The sequence below is a fragment of the Athene noctua genome, chromosome 5, assembly GCF_965140245.1.
Source record: "Athene noctua chromosome 5, bAthNoc1.hap1.1, whole genome shotgun sequence".
NCBI classification, from domain to species: Eukaryota; Metazoa; Chordata; class Aves; order Strigiformes; family Strigidae; genus Athene; species Athene noctua.
In genome coordinates this window covers 49,598,220-49,622,189 of record NC_134041.1, presented here as the reverse complement: position 1 = coordinate 49,622,189, position 23,970 = coordinate 49,598,220, and the positions used below count along the sequence as shown (strand labels likewise).

Here is a 23,970-nt window from a genome sequence, read left to right as displayed (position 1 = left end):
TGCGTGGCAGCAGGGCACCACCAACTGTGGGGACAGCGGGCTGTCCTGCTGGGAACGCTGTGCCCCACCATGTAAACAGAAACGTGATACTATTGGGTTTTTAAAAACAGGCAAAGCAATGCTTGCGCTGTACTGGGCATTGGCTGGGTGTTCCTCTCTAATTTTGAATGTGGCGTTTAAATAAAATGTGGATTAACTGGAGAGCTGGCAGGGAAAGAATGGATGGCCAGAGGGCGTGACCTCCGGGGGCACATTGCCTGGATGATGTGAATCCTGAAGAAAGAGAACTAAGGCGCGAAGTTTGGATGCCCTCGAGTATGTGGCCGTTCAGCGGCAGCAGGCTTCCTAGCTGCCCCCGCGTGAGCGCGCACGGTCGTGGTGGCCATAAACAGCCGCCCGGCAGGGTCGCGTTTGACATCAGGTAATGCGTCACAGCGGAGCGGGCAGCGCCAGCCCCCAGCGGGCCAGGCCGGACGCCGGCTCCTGTCGCCCTAACGCCCGGCCTCGCGCTGCCGCCGGGGCGGGGTTGCCGGGGCCGTCCTGCCGTCAGTCGGTCACGTGGTGCTGCCCGAGCGGGCACTACAGCTCCCAGCATGCAGTGCGCGTGGGGCTGGGCCGCCACTTCCGCCGTGCCCGTGCGTCCCCAGCGCAGTTTGAACCGCGGTCCCAGGGTGCCCCGCGGGCGGCCGCTGATTGGCCGGCACGGGGGGAGGTGCGTGGTTCAAAGTCGCGGCGGAGCGCGCGCTGCGGCTGGAGCGAGGCGGCGGCTAAGGCGAGCGGTCGCCTCGAGCCACAGGCACCCCGGAGGGACGCGAACGACGCGTTCTCTCTCCCCGCGCCAAGTTTCGCGCCGAGGCTCGCCATGGCTTCCCTCAGCTTCCAGGGCGGCGGTGGCACTAAGAAGGAGGAGAAGGGCAAGAACATCCAGGTGGTGGTACGGTGCAGGTAGGTGCGGTGGTTCCCCCCGCCCCGCCCTGGGCGAGCGTTGGAGATCGGCCTGCGGCAGGGCCCAGCATGGAGCCGGTGGGGCCCCTCCTCGTAGGTCCCCCAGGGATTTCGGTCTGAAGGGTTCGCTACGGTGTCTGTGGGGGCGGCCGCTGTCCCCGGCGGGCCGAGGCCGCTGTCATGCGACGGGGGGCTGGCGGGGCGCCGTGCAGCCCGCGGCTCTGCAGAGCGGCCTCGGCGAAAGGGAGCTGCGCGATGCTTCCCCCAGTATAGCGCTGTTAAAGAGCCCGGCGTTACCCGCCGACGGCGGTCGTTACTGCGCTTTAAAATGCCTCTCCGAGGTATTCGTACGCGCTGTGCGGCGGATTCCTGTAGCCAGCAGAGATAATCGGCGCTTCCGCAAAATAACGCCGCTGTGAATAATCTTTTGCAGTTTAAAAAGTTAAAGAGTCGCAATTTCCAGACTTGAGTGCACGCTCAGTATGAAGCTATGTAGGAAAGTTAAGAGCTAAATGAGAGTATGGCTGATATTCAAGACACAAAAAAACCAAACTGAATTTTTATCTTTTATGAACTTCTGTGGGAAGCCACTACGATTTAACAGCTAATAAAATTTTTGCTACACCCAGTTTTGTATGTTTTTCATATAAATTCAGTGATGCAGTCTCTCAGAATTCAGACGAAAAGCTATGGGGGTCAACTTCTTAAGTAATAATGACAAACTACCTTGGTTGATATTTTTTTTGTATAATTTAACAAACATCATGTACCATAAAATTAGGCTCTCTTTATAATTTTGAGGTGACTTTAAAGACTTGCTCACTGATACCAGATGTTAAATGTTCTTTATGTGTTGTTTGTTAAAACTGTAATACGGCTAATGGGTTAAGAATAGTGTCCAAAATACCTCTGGAAGGTGTTTTTTGAGCCAGAACTGAAATGTTAGCTTACACATTATTATTAGTGCCTTCAGATATAAATATGAAGCCTTTTGCATTCATTATACCTCACACTTGGAAGTTTTACTTTTACAGGTGCACAATGAAGATATAAATTAAAAGCGATTATCTCTTTTTTTTTTTTTTGCAACGCAACTAAAAAGCTGCTGAAACAAATTTTACAAGATTCGTGAAAGTGTTGATGTAAATCAAGGCTATTACAAAAGAAGAATTACTTTATTGAAACAACTGAGTTTGAAACACTGTCAGTCTTTTTCATCTACTTAGTTCCAATTGTTCTGGAATAGCTTCACTAAGTATCAGTGTATATTTTAATTAAATAAAATGCTCAATATGACAGTAGCATCATGGTTAACCATGGTGTAGTGTTTTGCTTTTTTGCAACTCGTAGACCAAGTTCTAAACCCTAAAAACATTCTAGCTCACCCTTGCTCTTGCCTCTTGTACAGCTTTTTAAATAGAACTTAAGTGTGTTTGAGCTAGTAAATATTCCTTTCACCTTTCCTTTTTCTTCTGCATCAGTCGGGTTCTACTTGTCTTACAGATGGGGAGATAGATGCGGTGGTCTTAATTTGCTTCTGAAACCTGGTGTGTCTGAGGTTTTCAGAAACCTTTTCAAGCAATATATTCACTATGCATTGGTAAAACATGAATTTGGACACTCAAAATGCATGCATTAGCATTGTTAATAATCTTCATACCTAAGGGGATAAACCTGTGATCAAATGTCACCATGGCATACTAGGTTGCTGCTTGTCTAGTGGCACATGGTGATGATCTGCATGGATGCCCCAGCCTAGCTGAATTGTTCCTCTGATCTCACAGCTGGTGGCTATCATACCATAAGGCTCCTGCATTTGTCTGGTTCACTGTTATATCATAGACCAGGATATATTCCTTGTTCAGCCTCCTGCTATTTTAAAGTCACAAAACCAAAGCTGTAACTTGTTCCCGTGAACAAGATTTTGGTGATCTTCTGTTGTCACCAGTCAGTCTTGCACCAGAGTGCCTAGTGGTCTGTTTAGAATCTAACACTTCAGCCTCAGTGCTATGTGGAGGAAGAAATGTTAACCACAAGTCAGGAAACTAGAGATGCTGTGTGTTTGAGTTTTTTGGTGGGTTTTTTTTTTTTCATTGTAATTTAAAGATAGAGTATCTGAAGTGCCTCTGTTGTCAAAATATTTTAAAGATGGCTAAGGTTGTAGAAGTTCTATTTTCGTGGTGACTGTTCAGGTAGCATAGATATTCAGTGCAATACCACTACTAAATTAGTAATAAAATAGGATTTCATCATTTTAGTTTACAGCCCATGGTCATTTCCATGCTTTTTGGGATAAGTTGTTGCAAGCTCCCCTTCAAGGAAAATTGAGTGCACCAGCTTTAACGTAGTGGTGAAACAAAATGCTTGCCATCAAGTTTCTAAACTTTTATTACACCTGTATTAAACTTTACTTAAGACTCAGAGTAAAAAGGTTTGTGGACTTTTTTCCACCAAAATCTGATGTTTTATCTGTCTTATGAAATTCTATTCACAATTCTCCACATTTGATTCAAATGCATCAACATTATAAAGGCTCTGGTATGCCTGCCTACTGTTATTAGTAGGGTCTGTTAGTATTTCTGGTGTTTTAGAGCATTGTTCATCAGTGGGAGATATAGGCTTCATTGCTTATGTAAATGAAAAATAAAAAAGGAAATTTTTTTGATTAAGAAATTTGTTTGATTAACTATTACCTTAACTTTCATGTATAAGTTTCTCCTTTCTTGAAGGCTCTTATGTAACTGTTTGGTATGTTTAATCTCCAACCCCACTGCAACTGAACGACATCTTTTAATGCAGTTTAGCTGTGTGTGTGTCTAAATGATCTTAAAGGTGTTTATGGACTTGTTAAAAAATATATATGTAAGCAAACTAAAAGCTGTAAATACTTGAGTTGTTCCACAGTGGGTGGAAGGAGAAACAAGATCTGGTAACTGCCAAACTGTGGCAATTTAAGCAATTATTAAACAAGTTAAAAGCTTTGTTCCTTTTACCAACTATACTATTCTGGATCCTTTAACTGAGATATATGTCTGCTTTGTCAGTTTATGTTTGTTAGCAATTATATCAATCCAGTATTTTTAACTCCTGTCTTTTTAGGCCTTTTAATGCCTCAGAACGTAAAGGAAACTCCTATGCTGTTGTAGACTGTGATCAAGCAAGAAAGGAAGTTAGTGTCCGCACCGGAGGAGTGACAGATAAGACGTCAAGAAAGACATACACATTTGATATGGTAACTGCTTGTCAAGTTGGGGACTTCTAGAAACAAGCTGGTCCATTTCTCTAACATGGTCTGATTACTGTGTGAGGCTATATGTTATTTATAAATGGGATGTGTTGTCTTTGCCTCAACAGGTTTTTGGAGCTCAAGCAAAGCAGATTGATGTATACCGGAGTGTTGTGTGTCCCATTTTGGATGAAGTCATTATGGGCTACAACTGTACAGTGTTTGCGTAAGTAAGCCAATAATTATTATTAGGAAATTTTATTTGAATATTAGTTTTTGTTACATGTTAATTTTTCATTCTCACAGTTATGGCCAAACTGGTACTGGTAAGACCTTCACAATGGAAGGGGAGCGGTCACCAAATGAGGAATATACTTGGGAAGAGGTATATTTTCACTCTTGAGATTTCTCGTTTGTACTATAGGCCAAAGTTAGAAATTGCAGAAAGCTAAAGAAAATCTAAAGTTGATGCCTTTCAGATTCTAAAGCTGCCTTTCCTTAAATGTTTATAAATTAACAAATGGTCCCATTCATTTATATGTAAATCAAAATTTTACATCTTTAATGCATACATACAAACCTTGGTGATCTTTATATGGAAGATGATCTTTGTCCAAGGTATTCTTGCTTAGATCAAATCAGACTATTTAGCTGAAATTCCACCCCCCACCTCCAAATCTCTTTCACTGTATTTTTATGTATTAAATGCTTCACTTTATAGGATCCACTGGCAGGTATCATACCCCGTACGTTGCATCAGATATTCGAAAAACTCACAGAGAATGGTACTGAATTTTCAGTGAAGGTGTCTCTTTTGGAAATCTATAATGAGGAGCTTTTTGATCTTCTGAATCCTACTCCTGATGTTGGTGAAAGATTGCAGATGTTTGATGACCCTCGAAACAAGGTTAGTGGTGTCTTCCAAAATTTGTTATCATAAGGCTTTCAGGATTGAGAAATGTATAATAAGCATACATTATTTTCTGACAGAGGGGTGTAATTATTAAAGGCTTGGAAGAAATAACTGTACACAACAAAAATGAAGTCTACCAAATCCTGGAAAGGGGTGCTGCCAAAAGAACAACTGCAGCTACTTACATGAATGCATATTCCAGGTACAGATCTTCCCTGTTTCAGAAACTTTGCTTTGGTAAGATAGTACAACAGGAACAAAGAAGTAAAAGATGTTGAAGCTAGAGCAAACCTGGCATGATCTTGAGATTGTGTATCGCTGTTCAGGATTGCAAATGTGGGTTAGAAAGCCATAGTTAGAACTTCTTCCTTATCACATCCTGTGGGGTGATATATTCTAGTAGGTGTATGAAGGGTCATAAAATCTGAACAATTTTCATCTTAAACATGGGCAAGCTTTTTCTCTCTACGTGATTTTTTTTTTTTTTTTTTTTTTTTTTTTTACATGAGCTTCCCCCACTTGTATAGAGTTTGCATGCTTTGTTATGAATATATCCCCTGTTAATCACACAGTAGCTGTGGAATGCCACCTAACTAACTCTGGCTGAGATAGAAGTAGCAGGATGTTCTTAATATGACATCTAGAATATTGAAATTTAATTATAACTTTAAAGTGAGGAAGTTAACTTTCTCAAAGCTCTCAATGCCTATGGAAGCAAAAGACAGAAGTCTGACAGGTACATAACTGAAATATGTTGTATGTACTAGCATTAGATAAATATTCCCTGCAGTAGATATTGTACATCTTCAAAAAGAAGGCTGTAGTCCTTTCATATTTGGAAGCTTATATACCTGTGTTAGAGAGCTGGGTTGTCTTTGTTCTAGTTGTTATGGGTGGTTGGGTTTTTTTTGCCAATCCTGTTTACTAAATAAAAACTTGGTGTGAGAGTCTCAAGTATCCTTTCCTCTCCTCACCAGTAGTAGAAAACGGTATATTAGGACTTGTTACTGAAGCTGGAATTTCAAAATACTTCTAAGATCTATTTTTTTACAGGTCAACACAAAACTTTCTTTTCAAATCCCAACTTCTGAAAACTTGCAAACGGGGTTGTGGAAATTTGGGATAAAGTTGAGGGGGTGTTTTGTATGGCAATTCAGGCTACTTCATATGACTACAGCTTGTAGTGAGAATCTAGTAGAGTAATTTGTTGTAGATTTCTCATTCTTGAACTGCAGATGTGATATCTGTGTCACTGAACAAGTAGTGGTCCAGTGTTATACTGAGCACATCTGTCTACTGGTGTAAGGAAATGGGTAATTGGCTACTGCAGATTAGAACACAGAACTAATTTCACATGAAATTACAGGGAATTTAGAGAATTCATATTGAGCTGTTGTTTTACGCATGGTCAGACTGGGCTAATTTGATATCTTTGGTTTTCTATATATTTCAGCTTCCTATTGTAAAAACTTATTAAAGGAATAAAGAAAACTAAAATAATCTTAAACTGTACTGCTGTTTGAATGAAAACTGAATTAAACTTATAAATTTTTAATATTGGATTCAGCTACTTGCTGATTTTCTTAGCCCAAATAAAGAAAACTAAATCTCTTAATCTCACTTTCTGTAAAACTTTCTAGTGTATGGACTAAAAAATCTACAAGGCAGTTTCCTTGACATGTTTGTGAGTTCAGAACACACAAATATAAAAAAAACCCAAAGTGTCTCTCTTGATTTTGCTTGAAATAAGATGAAATTTACCAGGATTGAATGAGGCAGATGTCATCTAGTTGCTTCATCGCTGGTTTTAAGTACCACATGCGTATGAATACATACAAAAACATACTTGGTAGAATAACTTTGTATATTGAAAATATGCAAGTCCCAATTAATGGGTCAAATGTATCCCCTAAAAAGAGCATGGATACTTAACTTGCAGCAGTGTCACATAGCAAGCAGATTATTTGGCTTTAGTGGGATGTCTGTCTGAAACTGAATTCTTTTATAGCCGTTCCCACTCTGTGTTTTCAATTACCATCCATATGAAAGAAACAACAGTAGATGGAGAAGAACTCGTCAAAATTGGGAAGCTAAACTTGGTAAGTATTCAAACGAAATTTCACTGATTACATCCTTAAAGTAATGAACTAGAATAATCTGACCTCATTCTCTTGCGAATCTAAGATGGGGTTTTTTTCTGAGGGGAAAAATTACTGCTTTTTGTAAAGTGATACAAACTGTATTTGTCACTGAGAAATGTCAGTCCCATTTGTCACTCCAATGACTCCTGAACAACTCATAAGCTAGTTGTGTGTTGTGTTCTGCAACACTATGGGGCAAGGGTTCTTCAGGACAATTTGAAACAGAAGCTTGTCTTTCCTTTTGTCTTTCAGGTTGATCTTGCAGGAAGTGAAAACATTGGTCGATCTGGGGCAGTTGACAAAAGAGCTCGTGAAGCTGGAAATATCAACCAGTCTCTCCTGACACTAGGAAGAGTTATTACTGCTCTAGTAGAAAGAGCACCACATATTCCATACAGGGAATCTAAACTCACAAGAATCCTTCAAGACTCTCTTGGAGGACGAACAAAAACATCAATAATTGCCACCGTTTCTCCTGCATCTATAAATCTTGAGGTAAATTTAAGTCTGAAAATCTATTCCTAAAATAGATATATTTATATTATTTATATTTTGCCAATGATACAAAAGAGTTAACTCCTCAGCTTAACCTAGTATTATATCTGTTTATCACAGGAAACATTGAGTACACTGGAATATGCTCACAGAGCAAAGAACATAATGAACAAGCCTGAAATTAATCAGAAGCTAACAAAAAAAGCTCTTATAAAGGTAAGCTAGACATATATCTTAACAAATTAAGTTACAGGTTAGGTTTGATTCTGTTAACATAGTTTTTTCTATGCAGGAACTACTGAGTTGTGGAGAAGATAGAACTAGTAGCAATGCTTTTCTGAGGTGATTTTAATTGCTGAACTGATGCTTTCAAATTAAGCTGCTCTACTGGAACAGCATTAGTCACTTAGCAGATACTGAAACTTGCCAAGACTAAAGTTGGTTAGAGAAGGCTATTGCAACTAGCTATAACTGTGTATGGATTTCCTGTTTACAAGTTAGTGGAGAAGCACTAAACAACACTGGATATTATTCCTGGACTTGCTGTATTGGCAGTTTCATTTCCTAGAAAGTGCCTGAATTAAAGTGGACTTGTCAGTAAGTATGAATGAAAAGCCAATGTAAGGCAGCTGACAGCTGCTAAAGCTGCGATTTCCATCATAAGCTGTTATATGCATCCAAGTACGATTCAAATGGGAGGTTTCAGTGTTCTATGTATATCCAACAGTATGAATTTAAATGGTGCTATACTGAACTTACTTGAAATTAAGTTCTTTGCTCCTGTGCTTATGCAAAACTTCCACTATCTTTGTGAAGTATCTGTTAAGCTAAATCTTGAAAGCAAAGTAGAAATGTTCATGTTTACATGTGATTGTTTCTTTATGCAGGAATATACAGAAGAGATTGAGCGTCTGAAGCGAGACCTTGCTGCTGCACGGGAAAAAAATGGAGTCTATATTTCCCTTGAAAATTATGAGTATGTCTTCAAAATTTCTATAAAATGACTAACGACAAATCTCAAATAGCCATACCTATCCTTATACAGAAATGCTTTCAGAACTATTTTCACACCAGAAAATTGAAGATAGCCAGGAGAATTTAACTGACTTGTCAACTTGTTCTTTAGAAATTAACTGTTACACAGATGGAAGCCTAAAGAGTAGATTTGCACTGAGGAATTTATTTATATGTTGAACTTACCACAAGTGTAGCGGGGATGCAGATTTACACCATGCAGTGTTTCTTTCACTGGAAGCTCATATAAGAGAGCAAGCGATATAGTTTAGCTCACTTTGTAAGAGGACTAGTTTATGCAGAAAGTTTACAATGGAAAATCATCTTAAATCTTTTCTGCGTTAAGTGAAAATTACCTGCTTTTCATATAGAAGTTATCTAGTAATTTTGAAAAATATTGTTATGTAGTATAAAAACCAGTAGATAATCTTGAAATCAGCTCTTGATTTGTTTGTTTTAATCCTTGCTTGAGGGCCCTCAATGGAAAGCTGACAGTTCAGGAAGAACAAATCGCAGAGTATATTGACAAAATTGGCGTCATGGAGGAAGAAGTGAAAAGAGTAAGTGGCATTTCTCAACTCTGTCTTAAATCTGCAAAAAAGATTAAATCTTTGGGGAAGAAGGAAAGAAGTTTGAGAAAAGAAGTCTGAAGAGTTTTTGTCCTTAAAGTTCCCTAATTAGTCAAGAGAGGAAGATTCCTAGTCCTTGAATTTAGAAATTTGAAATATCATATATGAAGCTGCAGGATGCAATATTTATTTTTAAAGTTGTTTTAATGTCTACCACTTAACCTTTAATTTGCTTTGCTGGGTTTTCTGCAAAAACCCTCTTGTAAAATATATCATCTCAGTTGACAAATATCTGCTTGGGAGCAAAGAATGAAGGAAGAGGGGAGAAGGTGATGAGCTCCTTTTACCAAATTACACAGAAAATGGGAGCTTTCTCTTTAAAAGAAATGCAGATATTAATTTGCTGGAATAGGTAACTACACTACTCTGTAATCAGCTTTACTGACTCTTCTTCATTCTACCTACTTAATTTTGGTTAGTGGGATTTTTTTTTTTTCTTGTGGTTTGAGTGGGGAAACAAGGATTTATTACAGTGAAAATGGTGTTGGTTTGTGATGTTTTCAGTGAATACAGAGACTATACAAATCTACAGTCTAGGTTTAACACCTCTGAGCCTTATAGATAAAACTACATTGGTAGATGACAACTTGCCTTCTGGTATTGTGGCATAATTTGAGAGATGTGAAACAGGACTGTTAAATTTTTAAAAAGCAGTGTTGCCCTATTGATGTTTGTCTCCCACTTTAGATCACTGAACTATTCACAGTTAATAAAAATGAACTCGAACAGTATAAAATAGATCTGCAAATCAAGGAGAAAGAACTGGAAGAAACACAGAAAGATCTGCAAGAAACCAAGGTGCATCTGGCTGAAGAAGAATATGTGGTTTCAGTTTTGGAAAACACTGAACAAAAACTTCATGGCACAGCTAGCAAGGTTGTCACAGTTCTTGCACCTAACTGTAACAGTAGCTTCCCATGTTTAGGAGTTTTGTGGGCTGTTCAAGGATGATGCAAGTGTCACAAAACCTGGATTTAAGATGGCAAACTAGGATTAGCGCTCTATAAAATATATTATGATGAGAAGCTACTTAAGATTGCAGGACTTTTCTCTGGGATAATATTGACAGCTGACTGCTAAAGACGCAGGTTGGTCTGGAGCTACCTTTACTTCAGGCCAGTTTGTCATGAAAGTTCCAGTGCTTTGGAGTATCTATCGTCATGAGTTGTTCTGCAGAATTAAGTAGTTTTCTTTACTAGAAACTTATGGATGGCCTTACAAAGTAGTAAGTTATATATAACTGTGGTAGAAAAATAGCTTTGCAGAGATGTGTGCAGTAATTTACACTCACTGAGTGAAAAAATGGAAACTGTTGCCCTGTCACCTCTATATTTTAGGGTATGGTTTTAATGTGTTTGTAGATTGGTCATAATTATCAAACAGACTTGATGTGGGGAGAGAGTGTCCAGTTATTTAAACTGCAAAGTGATGAAACTTGTATCTTTAGTCAACATGAAAATTTCTTTCTGTTCAGATTCCTGTAAGGTTGGGAGGGGATGCCTAGTTTTTTGCATGTGGGTTGTGGAGTGTTTGTGCGAGAAAAATGGGTACAGAAATTATTTATGCTGACTACAAAATGAAGAATCCACTGTACACTCAAATTCTAAATCATTTATCACAAAACTAGTACTAGAAACCTCTTGCCTGAGTACTATTAAAGGATATATTTACCATCAAATCTTTCAGAAAAAGTTGAAGTGGTCAGAAATTTTTTTCAGTTACTGTTTTGTGATAAATTTATATCTTAATTCCTTAAATACTGAGGATGTCCTATATTAATGCCTTAAAGAACTATATGCCTGTATTAATGCCTCAGAACAAATGGTCTCTAGTAGGTAGCTTTTTCCTGTGTTCTAAGACTATAAATGACATAACACCAGGATTAACAATTGTAATTTGACAATGTAAAGGGAAATACCTGTCTTTCAAGGGAGATAACTTCTTTTAATTCAGTTGCTTTTTGTTATATAATATATGCTTGACTTGTTTAAAGGCTGACTAAAATAACTTTAAAAAATTCTAGTTACTTAGTACAGTTGAAGAAACTACAAAAGATGTATCTGGTCTCCATGCAAAACTGGACCGTAAGAAGGCTGTAGATCAACACAATGCTATCATCCAAAATAAATTTTCAGGACAAATGAATGCTTTGTTCAATAAAATACAAGATTCGGTTAGTGAAAACAGTTTGAAACAGCAGCAGATGTTGACATCCTACACAAATTTTATAGGTAAGTGCAATACCTGTATCAGTATGTCATCCTGAATTTTTGCAACAGTAGTACCAAAGACCATCTCCTAAAACAGGTCTGGTTTTGTAAGTGGAAGAGGCTTTATTTTAAATAATGTAATGATTATAGTTGCACCAGTAACAATGTATCTGGGATGATCAACAGCTTTCCTGTGCTGTAGGAGGCAGTAAGGTGATGAGCAATAAAAAGAGTTCCTATCTTATAATACAATGTAGCTTTAAAAAAAAATTTGTAATGTTTGATTTCTTTTGTAGGTGACCTCCTGTCTACCAGTTCTTCAGCAGCAAATATTCTTGCATCAGTTGTATCAGCATCTTTTGCCTCTGTTAAAGAATTGGTGTCTACTGAAGTTTCTCAGGTGTCTGAAAAAATAACACAACATGAGAATCTGTCACTTGACTGTAAAGCTGAGCTGCTGAGATTAATTGTTAGTAAATTTACATACTCTTATGTTACTTAAATATATGAAACTGTTCTCAATCAAAAGGGGTTCTGTAAATATTGTATATTTTTTCTGATGCTCTCTACCAGTCCTCCCTGCTTCCCCTCCCATGTCACCACCACAAGCTGTAATGTACTGTATATCAAAAACTCTAATAGCAGAGTACATGGATATGTACATGGATATAGATAGCTTCTTACAAATGTAGATGAAAGAACAGTCATATCCTCTTTTACTTTTGCTTTTTCTTTTTTTTACCCCCGTTCCTAGGAGGAACATACATCTGGATTAGGAAAAGCATTAAATAGCTTGACACCAATGGTGGAATTTGTTTTGGGGCTGAACTGTCAGTTTCAGAGTAACATGAAGAAATACTCTGCTGTAGCTGACAAGGTACTGCACATAACTTGTCTCTTACCTTGTGCTCTTCTGTTTTGTTTAATTTACAGATAACTCTTTATTTTTTTTCTGCAGTGTGTCAGTGTTTCCACTTCTGGTCTGGCCTCTTCTCCTTTATTCTGTCACATGAGTTCTATCTTTTAGCTCTTTATTTCAGACTTTTACATTTCTATGTGGTGTATTTGCTTGTTACCTATATTGGCACAACTGCTCATCTAAATGCCACAGGAGAATGGTAAAATGTGGATTCTTAAAGCTATATTTAACAAATATTTGATAATATCCTTCATATAGTCTCTTATGTATTTTAAAAATCTAAAATAACTTAGACAAGTCTTGTCACTCCTCATTTCTCCTGCTGTCATACCAAAATATTATAATCACTTTGATTCCTGGGGAATGTGGTGTTTTATCTTGTTAACAGTAACTGTAATTGCAGGCAACACTGTACTAATAAAGTAGCCCTTTGCTTCAATTTTTAGTTCTAGTCTATCTCATGATGTTTATGTAGAACTGCAGCCTCACTCTTTCCTGTTTTTTCCATTTTGTCAAAAAGAAATCATTGTTCCTGGTGACCTGTTGTTCTGACTGAAAAAATTACCCCTTCTGTCAATTACAATTCATGAAATCAGCTCCCCGTCTCTAGAGACTTTTTATTGGTTTTCCGACTTAGACAACAAATAGTCCATGGCTTACCATCTCCTGCTGCTTGCTTTTGTCTTAACAAAGTACCTTGTCTGTGTCTTCCTATTTAGCTTATCTAACATGCAGATTTTGTGTTTGGAAAAGCCATACCATGTTCTAGTGTGTAACTTCAGATTGCTCTGTTATTTTTCACCTTTTATGCACAATACTTTATTGGGGCCTTTGACAATTTCCTTGGAGTAGACTTTATTTTTATATAAATTATGTTAAAGTATCCACTACTTACCTAAAGCCAAATATCTAACTTCATCTAAAACTTTTTTCAAAGATGGAGGGTCATAAGAAGGAAGTGGATACCTTCTTTGGAGATCTTTCTCTCACTCTGAAAAAATTACGGGAAGAAACAGCCAGTGTTTTTGCTCAGCTTCAGAATGATTGTGAGAATTTAAAAGAAGAAGTGGAAATGACAAGATTGGCACATACAAAGGTATCCTCAGAGTAAGAAGTCATCCTAACACCAAGTGTGATTGCTTCCTTTGATTTAAACTCTTTGTAGTAGTAAACTGTTGTACGTACTTCAGAAGAAATGTTAGGATATTAACTTGATGATCATAATTATTTTCAGCCTTCGCTGGGTTGCTTTAAGAAGGTTATGTAGAAAGGTAGCAAAAAACATTTACCCTTGCTCTGAGCATGTCCAGTATATATGCCTTTACATATATCTCCAAAAGCAAAATGTCTCTATCTTCTCTACAGAAAAAATATACCTTCAGCTTCAGAATGACAAAGCTCTTTTGTTCGTTATGTTGATAATAAGGTCATTCAAGTACCCTTTAAGAATGTAAGAAAGTGTGTAATAACAGTGAAATGTATAACTGTTTTTAATAGAGCGCAGCTGAATTAATTTCGTCGCTGCAAAGCCAGCTTGACATGTTTGCTCAGGAGACTCAGAAGAACTTAACTAATGTACTCGCAAAAAACGGAAGCTTGACGTCTGCCATCACTGCTGTGCAAGAAAATGTTCACCTGTAAGGAGCAGATTACTTTTGGCGTATACTGATGCAAGATAAAACTATGCATGAAGAGGATTGTAAAATTAGATGCTCTTCCTGTTTAGATGCTTATAAAATCTTCTGGGCAAGACCTGTATGTTAGAGCTTAGTTCTGCCACAGAATGTAGATCATAGTTCACCTTTTCTCCGAGTAAAAGGTAGCTCTACAAGGCTTATCCCCAAACTTGTCTCTTGAACATACGGAAGATAAGAGACCATGGTCTTGGGAGCAATATGCTGGTGTATGGCCTTCAGTATGACTGGATTTCAGAACTTCATACCATAAAGTCTTAGCTTGAAGTGTAATACTGTATCTGTTGCAGCATGCTTTATTTAATTGCAGACTGAGTAGCTAAGGTCTTGCCAAAGTTGTTAGTTCTCAGTTTGTGTTTGGGCTTTTTTTGTGGTGTGTGTTTTGGGGTTTTTTTAGGGGATTTAACAAACGTACTGCTCTAATTGTTGCAATTTGTAAATTTAATAAATAGAGCGACAACATTATAGTGAACTGCTTTGATAGAACTGCATTACTTCACTAGTTCTAGTCTCAAATATTTCTAAATGTAGAGTTTCAAAATCTCTGATCTGTTACAAATATTTGTTGCAGGAAAACTACGGACATAGTCAGCAGTACAATTTCGAATCACAGCAAATTTATTGCATCTCTGGATAATTTCTCTCAAGAGCTCAGTATCATAAATGCTGAAAACAAGATGATGCTGGATGAATCCACTGATCACTGTCAACAACTTTGCAGCAATCTCAAAAATGTGTCTCAGGATACTGATAAATGGGGTGAATTTACAACTGCTCAGATAATCAACTTCACCAATCAGCAGCTATTGTCTCTCAGTGATGAGAAACAGCAACTTCAGTATTTACAAAAGGTACCTATAGTCATTTGTAATCTAATACAACGTTTTGAGACAAACTTTTACAGTAGAATTTGTGGGGGAAATAAGTTCTCATTTATAGTCAGAACAAAATTGTGTGTTTTCAGTCATAGCAGACTTCTGTTACTCAACTTAAATAGATGCAATTAGAGGAAATCAGAAGTTTAATTTTAGAGGAAGTATTTGAACCTGAAGTGCAAATAACCTCAGAAAAATGGTGTCTTGATTAATTCCATGCAGCTAACTTCTATTTGTAATTTGAGCTTTTTACATCTTTTAGGTAGTATGTATCTCTTAATTCTAAAGCTTTATGTACCACTAATGTTCCTTGGGATGTCTGCACAATGATCAAATACAGACTTTATTCTGGAGAATGCAAATGACTTTATTGGTCAGGTGGATTAACATGGGAGAAAGCATTCTTTTTAGGTATCTAGTAGTTCTGGCATCTTACCTGAGAACTTCTTTCTCTAATTTTTTAAATTTCCATTACAAACTTCATTTTCCACCGTACTTGTCTTATTGTTCTTATAGGTAATGAAATAGGCAAATCCAACATTTTGCTAACTTTCAGAAAGAAAAACTTAACTGTTAAAGAAGCATTTGCAGTCTCCAGACACCCCTGTATCTGTCATACCTACTGAACACTTCATTCCAATGGGAATGGCTAAAAATTAATGTTTTCTTTTTTTTTTCCCCTACAAATGGATAAAGCTTTTAGTGCTTGTAGGATTTTCACTTTCACTTGAATATCCTAATTCTGTGCAGGGTTGCACATAAAAGCATGAGGAGTTGAATCTGAACCAGATGGCATCATCTTTATGAGTAGCTTTCTAAAATGATCATACTTTCTAAGAAACTGACTCTCATATGAAGATAGTTCTCAAAATGAGAGTGTAAAACTGGCACTGAAACTTCTCAGTTTGAGGTCTCTCAGTTGTTTCGTTTCAGGTCATGTCACAATCATACACCACAGCTTAGAGAAGAGGCCGTAACCTTACCTTTCCTGTTAACTTGGTGGGGGGTTTTGTTTTGTTTTTTGTTTTCAGAAAAATGAAGAAAACTGTGATAAAGCAATAGCTGAAATTGCTGACCATATTGGTAGACAAAAGACTGCTGAGGAGAAGGTACTAAATAGCCTTCTTGATCAGATAAAGGTTGATCAGGAGAGACTTCTGGAGCAGAAGCTGGCACTTAATGAGGAAGCACAGCATGGACTGACTCAAGTTAATGGTTTCCTGCAAGAGGATCTTAAAGTGGATATTCCAACAGGTATTTAAAGCAGGTTGGGAACAGAATGGTCTTACAGAAAGAAATTTGAGTTGCAGAATTCCTAAGTGAAGGTTAATGGGGACATAATATAACTAGCAGCCTTACACCTTTTTTAAGGTGCGTGCAAAGAATGATAACTGAACAAGGCATGATTTCTGTACTGAGTTGTTATAAAATTGAGGATCTGTAAGAAAGCAAATACTGAAAGTGTTTAATAGTGCCTTTCATTAGTGTACAATCTTCATTAAAGGGACAACTCCTCAGAGGAGAGACTACTTCTATCCAGTCACACTTGTGAGAACAGAACCCCGGGAACTTCTGCTGGAGCAATTAAGGCAAAAGCAACCAAAGCTTGATGCTATGCCAAGCAGTGTGAAAAAGGAAGTGGAGGACAATGCAGATCAGGTATGTGTATGAATGGCAAATGAGGCTCTTCAATGAATATTTCACATCTTTAGGAGTTTTTTTCCTGCCATTGTGGAGAGTTGACTAGAACCCCAGAGCTGTTGCAGCCTTTGTTTTACAGGGTACTTGGAGTCACATGTGCTGAGCTTCTGACTAAAACAGTACCTTGAAGAAGACGACATTCATAATTTAGAGGCTTTCATGTCTGTTTTTCGAAAGTGGTTGTGCCATGGCTTTTATAGATCTGATCACGTTTAGTACATTCACCCAGGAAATTCAGACATTAAATACGTTTTTCTGAAAACCTCTGTTTTAGGACCTGTTGGAAGAAGAGGAAGAGTTACAGGAATCCACTGAAAGCCTTGCTAGTGATAAATCCTTAGTGGATACGACCATATGCTGTCATGCAAATGGTGGCGTTCCCTTTTTTCAGGTAAATTCCACAGATATTCCTATGTGTATTTAAGCTGTGTATTTAAGAGTGAAGGAAGATTATCGTTCCATAGTAGTTCTGTAGTCTGAAGTCACTAGTCTCACAGCTTTTTAAAATCCTGTAGAATATGCTTTGTGAAACTTGAGTTAAAATAAAAGCGCGTTCTGATATCAGTTAACAGCAGGTAAAATAATGCAAATTTTTGACAAGTTGGACAGACAGTAGAAAACTCCTTAGCAAATAATCCTGCATGGAAAAAAAAAGCCATAGTTTTACTGGACATAAACACATGATTTAATGGAAAAGTTGAAATTAGATGTGGAGTATTTTCTTAGAGGCTGAACAGAAATATTAGTATTCTTTATTCTTCACTGATATTTTTTTTTTACTTTCTTCCTTTTGACCCACTTGTTCTACCAATAACCCCTGGTATATTAGGCTTGGGTGGGTTGGTGTGTACTTACTTGTCATGGATCCCTTAAAAGTAGCTGCTGATCTTCCAAGTGTCTACAATAAATCTCTTCACTAAATGCAGTAGTTCTACCAACTTTTTTATTTCTTCTGCATTGTACATGAGCAAGTAGTCTTTTAATTTCTTTGTATTCTCTTAACATTGGGCATTTTCTTTAAATCCTAGCACAAAAGGAATCACAAAAAGGATAAAGAGAACAAATCTGCAGCTACAGTGGAGAAGAACAAGATAGAACAAGATATGACAGAACAGTTTCTTCCTAAATCTAAGCTTCCTTTAAGATCACTGAACTAAGATATTTCTCCTGCAGATCCCTGTTTTGAAATACTTATGTCTAATTGTCCACTGAGCCATAACTTCAGTTATTCTCGGTCTCTGTATATAGTGATATATTGATGCAAAGTTGGATCGAAAGACTGGCCTATCACATGTCCTGCCTTTGCCCCATTTTTATATGCTGTAGCTTGCAAACTATTAACAAATTTTATGTAAAAAACAAAAAACCAAACCATGCAGATTATGGTGCTGTATGTTAAATTGACTTTTATGTTGTTAAGTGACAGATTCTCTTCTGTTTCTCAGTAGACTTAGAGCAGAAGGGGATGTGGAAAAATGCTTTGTCAGCATTACCAGCTACCTTTTATTTTTTTAACTATCTGTAAATAAGTGTTCTGGTTTTGTACTGGCTTTTTAGTCTGATTCCTGTTTCTATGAAGTAGATAGCTCTCTTTTGACTGGGAACACTTCAAATAAATGATTGATTCATGGAAAACAAATTAAAACACACTTACATGACTTTCTTATTAGCAAGTTCAATATAGCTAAAACATTAGCAGCTATGTCGTCTTTTGCTTGTTGGAAAAGGATGGTTCCCTCCCTTATTTCATGATGACAACAGCTTTTTTTCAGAGCCTCTTCAATATAGGAAAGCTAGTCTCGCTGCTGGGTTTTGGGTTTTTTTGTTTTCATTTGTTTTGTATCTACTGTTCTTATCTTCCTCTTAACATGCAGCTGTGCTGTGTTGGCTTGGATATGATGTTGTCAGCAGTAGTTTATGTATTTTAAACTGGCAGCATTTCTTCTAAGATGTAGATGCTTAACATTAAAACATGCAAACTTGGTTGCAAATACAGCTCCTATGTTGTATAGTAACGGGGAAATTTTCAGTAACTGATTGGTAGCATTTGACCTGCTTCTCTCTTCATGCTGCTTACCTGAGCATTTGAAGTAAACTTCAAGCTATGATGTATTAAAGTAGATTAATAGGATTATGATGGGACTGGAGAGCGACACTGGAATGCAGCCTGAATTTACACTGACACACTAGTCTTGGCTAATTGGCAAAATATGATTTAAAAGATTGTTCATTTTTCTATATCTAACTAGCAGGCTTAAGTTGATCCTTCTTCAAATGAGTAGTCCATGTGTTTATTTCTCTGAGCAAGTATGCCAGCCGAATCTACTTCAGGCACTATTCAGGCAGCACACTGCAGTCCTGCTCCTAGAGACAGGAAAACATTGTTTGAAAAATGCCCTTGCGCTGATTCTCTCAACTTTTAGCATGAGATAGACCATTAATCAGTTGTGTTTGTCCAAAACACCTGTCTTGCCTCTTATTTAGCCTCTGTCTTTTGCCTCTGCACAAAGCTTAATTGCTTTTTCTTAACAGCCTGATAGGAGGAAGGAAAGCATTAGTTCCCTTTCAAATGAGTAAAACACAGATTATTTTTTTTTTTTTTTTTTAAAAAACTTTAAGGGGATATTATGATATCTTGGTACCTAGCTTATGTACTAAATCTTTCTATTGTTGTGAGGTACTGAAGCACTGGAAGCTGCAGGACTGTCTCCTTCAAAGAGTGTTTGGTACTGTCAAATTCTGGCACCAGAAACTTAATGGACTTAAGAATTCTCCAAGGCCTGGGATCCATTTTGTTGCACACATGCATGTGAACACTGGCTACATATTAGCATGATCTTCTAAGACTGTTCAAGAAATCATTTACTAACTAAAATTCAACCAGAAGCATTGATCCTACAGCAGTATTGGCATAGTCCAAGGCAAATGGGAGAGGCTTGTCCAAGCCTTTCTTTTACTTTACTACTTAATTTCCCATGTGGAGTTCATGGGATCAGTATGAACAAACAAAATGGAGCAGACAGTACCCAAGGAGACTTGCATCCATAAAATCACACCAGAATCTATGCTTCCTATCCTTGAAACTGTCTCCCCTATCTTAGCTATTTGGGTTCTCCTGGTATAGGCACAGGCTCCTTTCTGATAACTGGGAGTCTTAACAGCTGTATAAATTTCACAGACTCCTTGCATAATCTCTCTTTTTCCAAAACACCCCTCAAAGTCGTGTTTTCTTTTGTTTGCAATACTGGCATGGCAGATCATTGTTTCACTGGCCTTGGTGGCTGGAGATCACACCAGAAAGCTAAATATGATGAAAAATCTGGATGCAGAACCTGTCTTGACTTCTTTGTCCCTGTCTCTTCTCCCACTAGATGGCTCTAACACTAAAGCATTACTCCAAAGCTCAAGTACTGGCCATTAACCAGGACTTAGAAATAAGCATTTTGCCGAGCTTTTTGTGAAGTATCTGTTAAAAGAAAAAGTGTCGAAAACTAATACCGAATTTATGCTTCCACAAGGACAATTATGTATCCAAGTTTGGGCAAGGGGTCGTTTAAAGAAGAGCCGTGTTCGAGAAAAAGGTGATTCAACCTACGTCTTCAGCTGTGCTGCAGGTCTGATAGACACTCTCAGCAACTCTCTGGGTTCCCTACCACATCGGCATTACCCAAAGTAGAAAGCAAGACCTGTTTGTTTTGGTATATTATATCATGTATGATAGAAAGAGAAAAGGAGGGTAAGAAAAATGAAGCAAGACTTGTTTCTTGTACATAATCATTGGATTTGCAGGTCTAACCCAGAGGGAAGAAATGGTGTGGTCCGGGCTGGTTTATGTGGTGGTTTGAATTTGTCTTGTTATAAGACATCCTTTATAAGAAGAGTGGGAAGCTATTTCTATGGAATAAATAGCAAGGTCATACCCTGACTGTATTAGTCTAGCTGAGCATTAGGGAAAGTTGTGGTGACTGGGGCTGTACTATATGGCCATGCTCTAATTAACCTGATGAGGGTTTTTTTGATTCTGGATTAGTGGCCAAGTAGGACAGCTCTGGATTTAATGAAAAAAAAACCCCACAACAGGTAAGATGAATGCATGTGGGGAAATGAGATGAGAAAAAATGTGAGTTTAAATGCATGTTAAGGGGGAATGCAGAAAGACCAGTAAGAGGGCCATGAGCAGCACAGTTAATCAGAGCCACCAGCTTGCTTTTCAAGTGAAAAACAAGCTGTTAAGAGGAAATGGAGGAAAGGAAACTTCCTGCTTCCTCCTGGAAATCAGGGAGCTGTGGCACTTTCTGTATCAGAGTTGGGGGATGCAATCTTTATTTGAGGAGAGGAGAGAAGACTAAGCTGACGGTCTGCTATTGATAGCTGGTTTTATTATGGGTATCAAAAGCAATTGTGTGGAGCTAGAGGGGAGTGAGGAGAAGGTGTGTGGTTGCTAGACTCTGCCTTTCTTTTTTCTGTTAGGTGTCAGTCACCATTGCAATCATCTGTTAAATGGGTAGAGGAAACGAGGAAGTCTGTAACTCTTTGGGGTGATAAAAAAATAAAGCTAGAAGGAACTGAAAAAATTTTTAACATTCTTTTTCCATTAAAAAGAGATTGAAAGCAAAAAAAGAAAGAGTTCTAATGTTCCAGAGCATTTAAAAACAGGAACAAAGAAAATAAAATTTAAAATATATAGTTAGTAAATATATACTTTTTAAGCAAGTGTTTACAACCATTTGACTACTATTTTTTTCTTTCCTTGTTACAAACTACTTTTTATGGTAGAGGGCAATGCTCTATAAACTGCACGCCCACCCACACAGTTACTTTATAAAGTTAAATAACAATAAATCATGCTAAGCTTTGCATTAGTAGGCTCTAAGTGACACAGTATTATAGGTGAGATGTAGACCACCTAGCAAAGTAGGCCGTTTTTGTAGGTTGAACACAACCTCAATCCACAGCAGCATTGCTATGCTCAGTCTTGAAAATGTTAGAGGTATGAATGCAGCGCGACAAAGTGAATGTTTACATCCCTATGTTCAGAACCTTCTGAAATCATCTTTGGTTCCCTAGTAAAGGGTCTAGCTACCAAAGGAGGGCACGTTATAGCTACAGAAGTGCTCTTCAGACACTTATAAATGAGCAAATGCTTGGTCCAGCAATCTCTCATCAGGGAAGAAGTTAGAAACAAGTTGTCATTTTTATATGAGGTCTGAAAATTGTTCCCTATTTCCAGGTTTCTAAAACTTTATGAGAAGACTGTCAGTTTTCAGGTGATACAAAGTTAGATTTTGTAAAATAATGGAGATTAACTGGATTGTTTCCTTTTTCCCCAAAATATTAAACCTATATAAATGTTCCTTTGTCTTCTTTAGTTATACTTGAAATGCTTTTGTGGCTCTTGATCTGTTCGTAATCTAAACATTGTAATTCAAAGAATGAGGCACAACGGCTAAAACTTTGAAGTTGAGTGGTGCATTTTCTTTATTAAAAATGACCAAACTGTGAGAATGAATAAACAGAAATATAACATAAAAGTACAGTAGATTTTTTTCATATCTTTCAGATATAATCATCTGCAGTTGTTGATAATATATATAGTTTTGACTATAATTTTATTCTGACAATATTCAGTGCACTAAAGCTGCTATGTGAAGATTTTTTTCATGTGATAAGGAACTGTATTTTCATTGGCAGAAGTTAAATTTTTTCAAATATTTTTTTTTTTTGCCAAATTAACACAGAAGTTTTGCAAAGTGAAAACTAACAATTAGCAGGAAAAAAATATGCTTTTAGTGTTTATGAAAAATAGTAAACAAAACAGGTTAAATAAATGGCAAGATACTTCTCCTCCTTCTCAGCCATTGAAGTAATAATGCTGAATGCTGCTTCTGAGAGGACCAATTTCTGCACTGCACAAGTCCAGCCTTACATGGGGCTAATTCTGCTACAGTCACTTGATTTATACTAAAGTAATAATGTGAAGGATCAGATTCTCCATTTTCCATTGTACATATTGAGTTGATAATGATGCTTAAAAACCAAATAAATCTAAGGACCTGTTTAGATTCTATGGCCAAATGATTTCATGGCATTTAGAAGGGTTTGTCTAGGCAAGCCTGCAAGTTTTTTTCAACCCAAATTCTGTATGTTCTTCGATGGGTACTTCAAGCATATCTACTTCCCTTCTCTAAAATGACTTTTAGATCTTTCAGGTACAATGTTATTGTTCTGCTGTTCAAAGACTAGATCCAATGTCAGTTGAAGCACTGATTGTAGTGGACGCTGTGTCATGCCAGTGTCCTCAGGCATAGTGTGTATCACAGGAAGAGGAAGCTTTTAAACTTCACACATATCTCCTGCTTTTCAGAACATAACTTCACACTGAATCTGAGCACCACTACTCCCACTTTGGAAGTAGAAAATTGTAAATGTATTTTTGAGGGAGTAAATTACTTTTTTTTTTTTTTTTTTTTTTTTTGACACACAAGAGTTTAAGTAACCCCTGTGTCATATAAAGACTGTTTTGGGAAAATTTTTTTTTTCATATTTCAATTAGTTTCCCCTAATGCTCAAACCAAAAGATTAGCAGCATTATCATTATGTTCAGTAGCTAAAGGAAGCAAAGAATTGAATCACTTATCATTTGTTATAGCCACCATCTTCTATGACTTAATTAAAATATGACATTAATTTCAAAACCATTCAGCTATAGATACACATTCAAATGGTTATAACATAATCATGACAGGCGCCAAAATTTTGCTCATTCAGTGTAACAGTTTATTTTAGGAAACTCAGTCCAGCAGGATGAACCTTGAATATACAGATTAATGCAAGGAAGGAAATTTTATGATGTCTGTTAGTTAATACAGAAGCCAATCTTATTAATCATGGATTTACAGAGGGCTGTTTTATTAGATGTTAACCATAGCTTATGTTGACAATTGATTTTCATTGTAGGACAACTAAATTTATTATTTGTAATAAGATAAAGATAATTAAATTGACTTTATAAAGGTTACTATCATAAATGTTACTACCTGTGAATAGCAAACATAAAACTGCTTTAGCAGCAAAAATTCAGTTAAGTGGTAGGTGCTTTCTTTCCATTACATTTAGTTGTCCCTGAACATTTTTACCCGGCATTTTATTTTCCAGAATTTATACCTACTGCTGTGAAAAACAGTTTGGGTTGAAGCCTCACTTTCAGG

General features: G+C 37.4%; 1 protein-coding gene across 1 annotated transcript; it reads left to right on the top strand.

Moving 5' to 3' along the window:
• Positions 1 to 862: 862 nt before the first annotated feature.
• On the top strand, positions 863 to 18,079 carry KIF11 (kinesin family member 11). The gene is made up of 22 exons (XM_074908395.1): positions 863 to 945; positions 4,045 to 4,177; positions 4,300 to 4,397; positions 4,478 to 4,556; positions 4,893 to 5,078; positions 5,162 to 5,286; positions 7,093 to 7,183; positions 7,478 to 7,720; positions 7,841 to 7,936; positions 8,608 to 8,696; positions 9,207 to 9,294; positions 10,051 to 10,239; positions 11,387 to 11,594; positions 11,870 to 12,042; positions 12,328 to 12,450; positions 13,430 to 13,588; positions 13,990 to 14,129; positions 14,758 to 15,037; positions 16,093 to 16,315; positions 16,566 to 16,720; positions 17,037 to 17,153; positions 17,791 to 18,079. The coding sequence occupies exons 1-22, from the start codon at positions 863 to 865 to the stop codon at positions 17,917 to 17,919; spliced, it is 3,207 nt and encodes a 1,068-aa protein (XP_074764496.1). The 3' UTR covers positions 17,920 to 18,079.
• Positions 18,080 to 23,970: the final 5,891 nt, after the last annotated feature.

Coding starts and splice junctions, on each gene's coding strand:
- KIF11 (XM_074908395.1), top strand. CDS start 863: ATGGCTTCCCTCAGCTTCCAGGGCGGCGGTGGCACTAAGAAGGAGGAG. Junction 7,937..8,607: donor CAAAAAAAGCTCTTATAAAG/GTAAGCTAGACA, acceptor TTCTTTATGCAG/GAATATACAGAAGAGATTGA. Junction 8,697..9,206: donor ATTTCCCTTGAAAATTATGA/GTATGTCTTCAA, acceptor TCCTTGCTTGAG/GGCCCTCAATGGAAAGCTGA.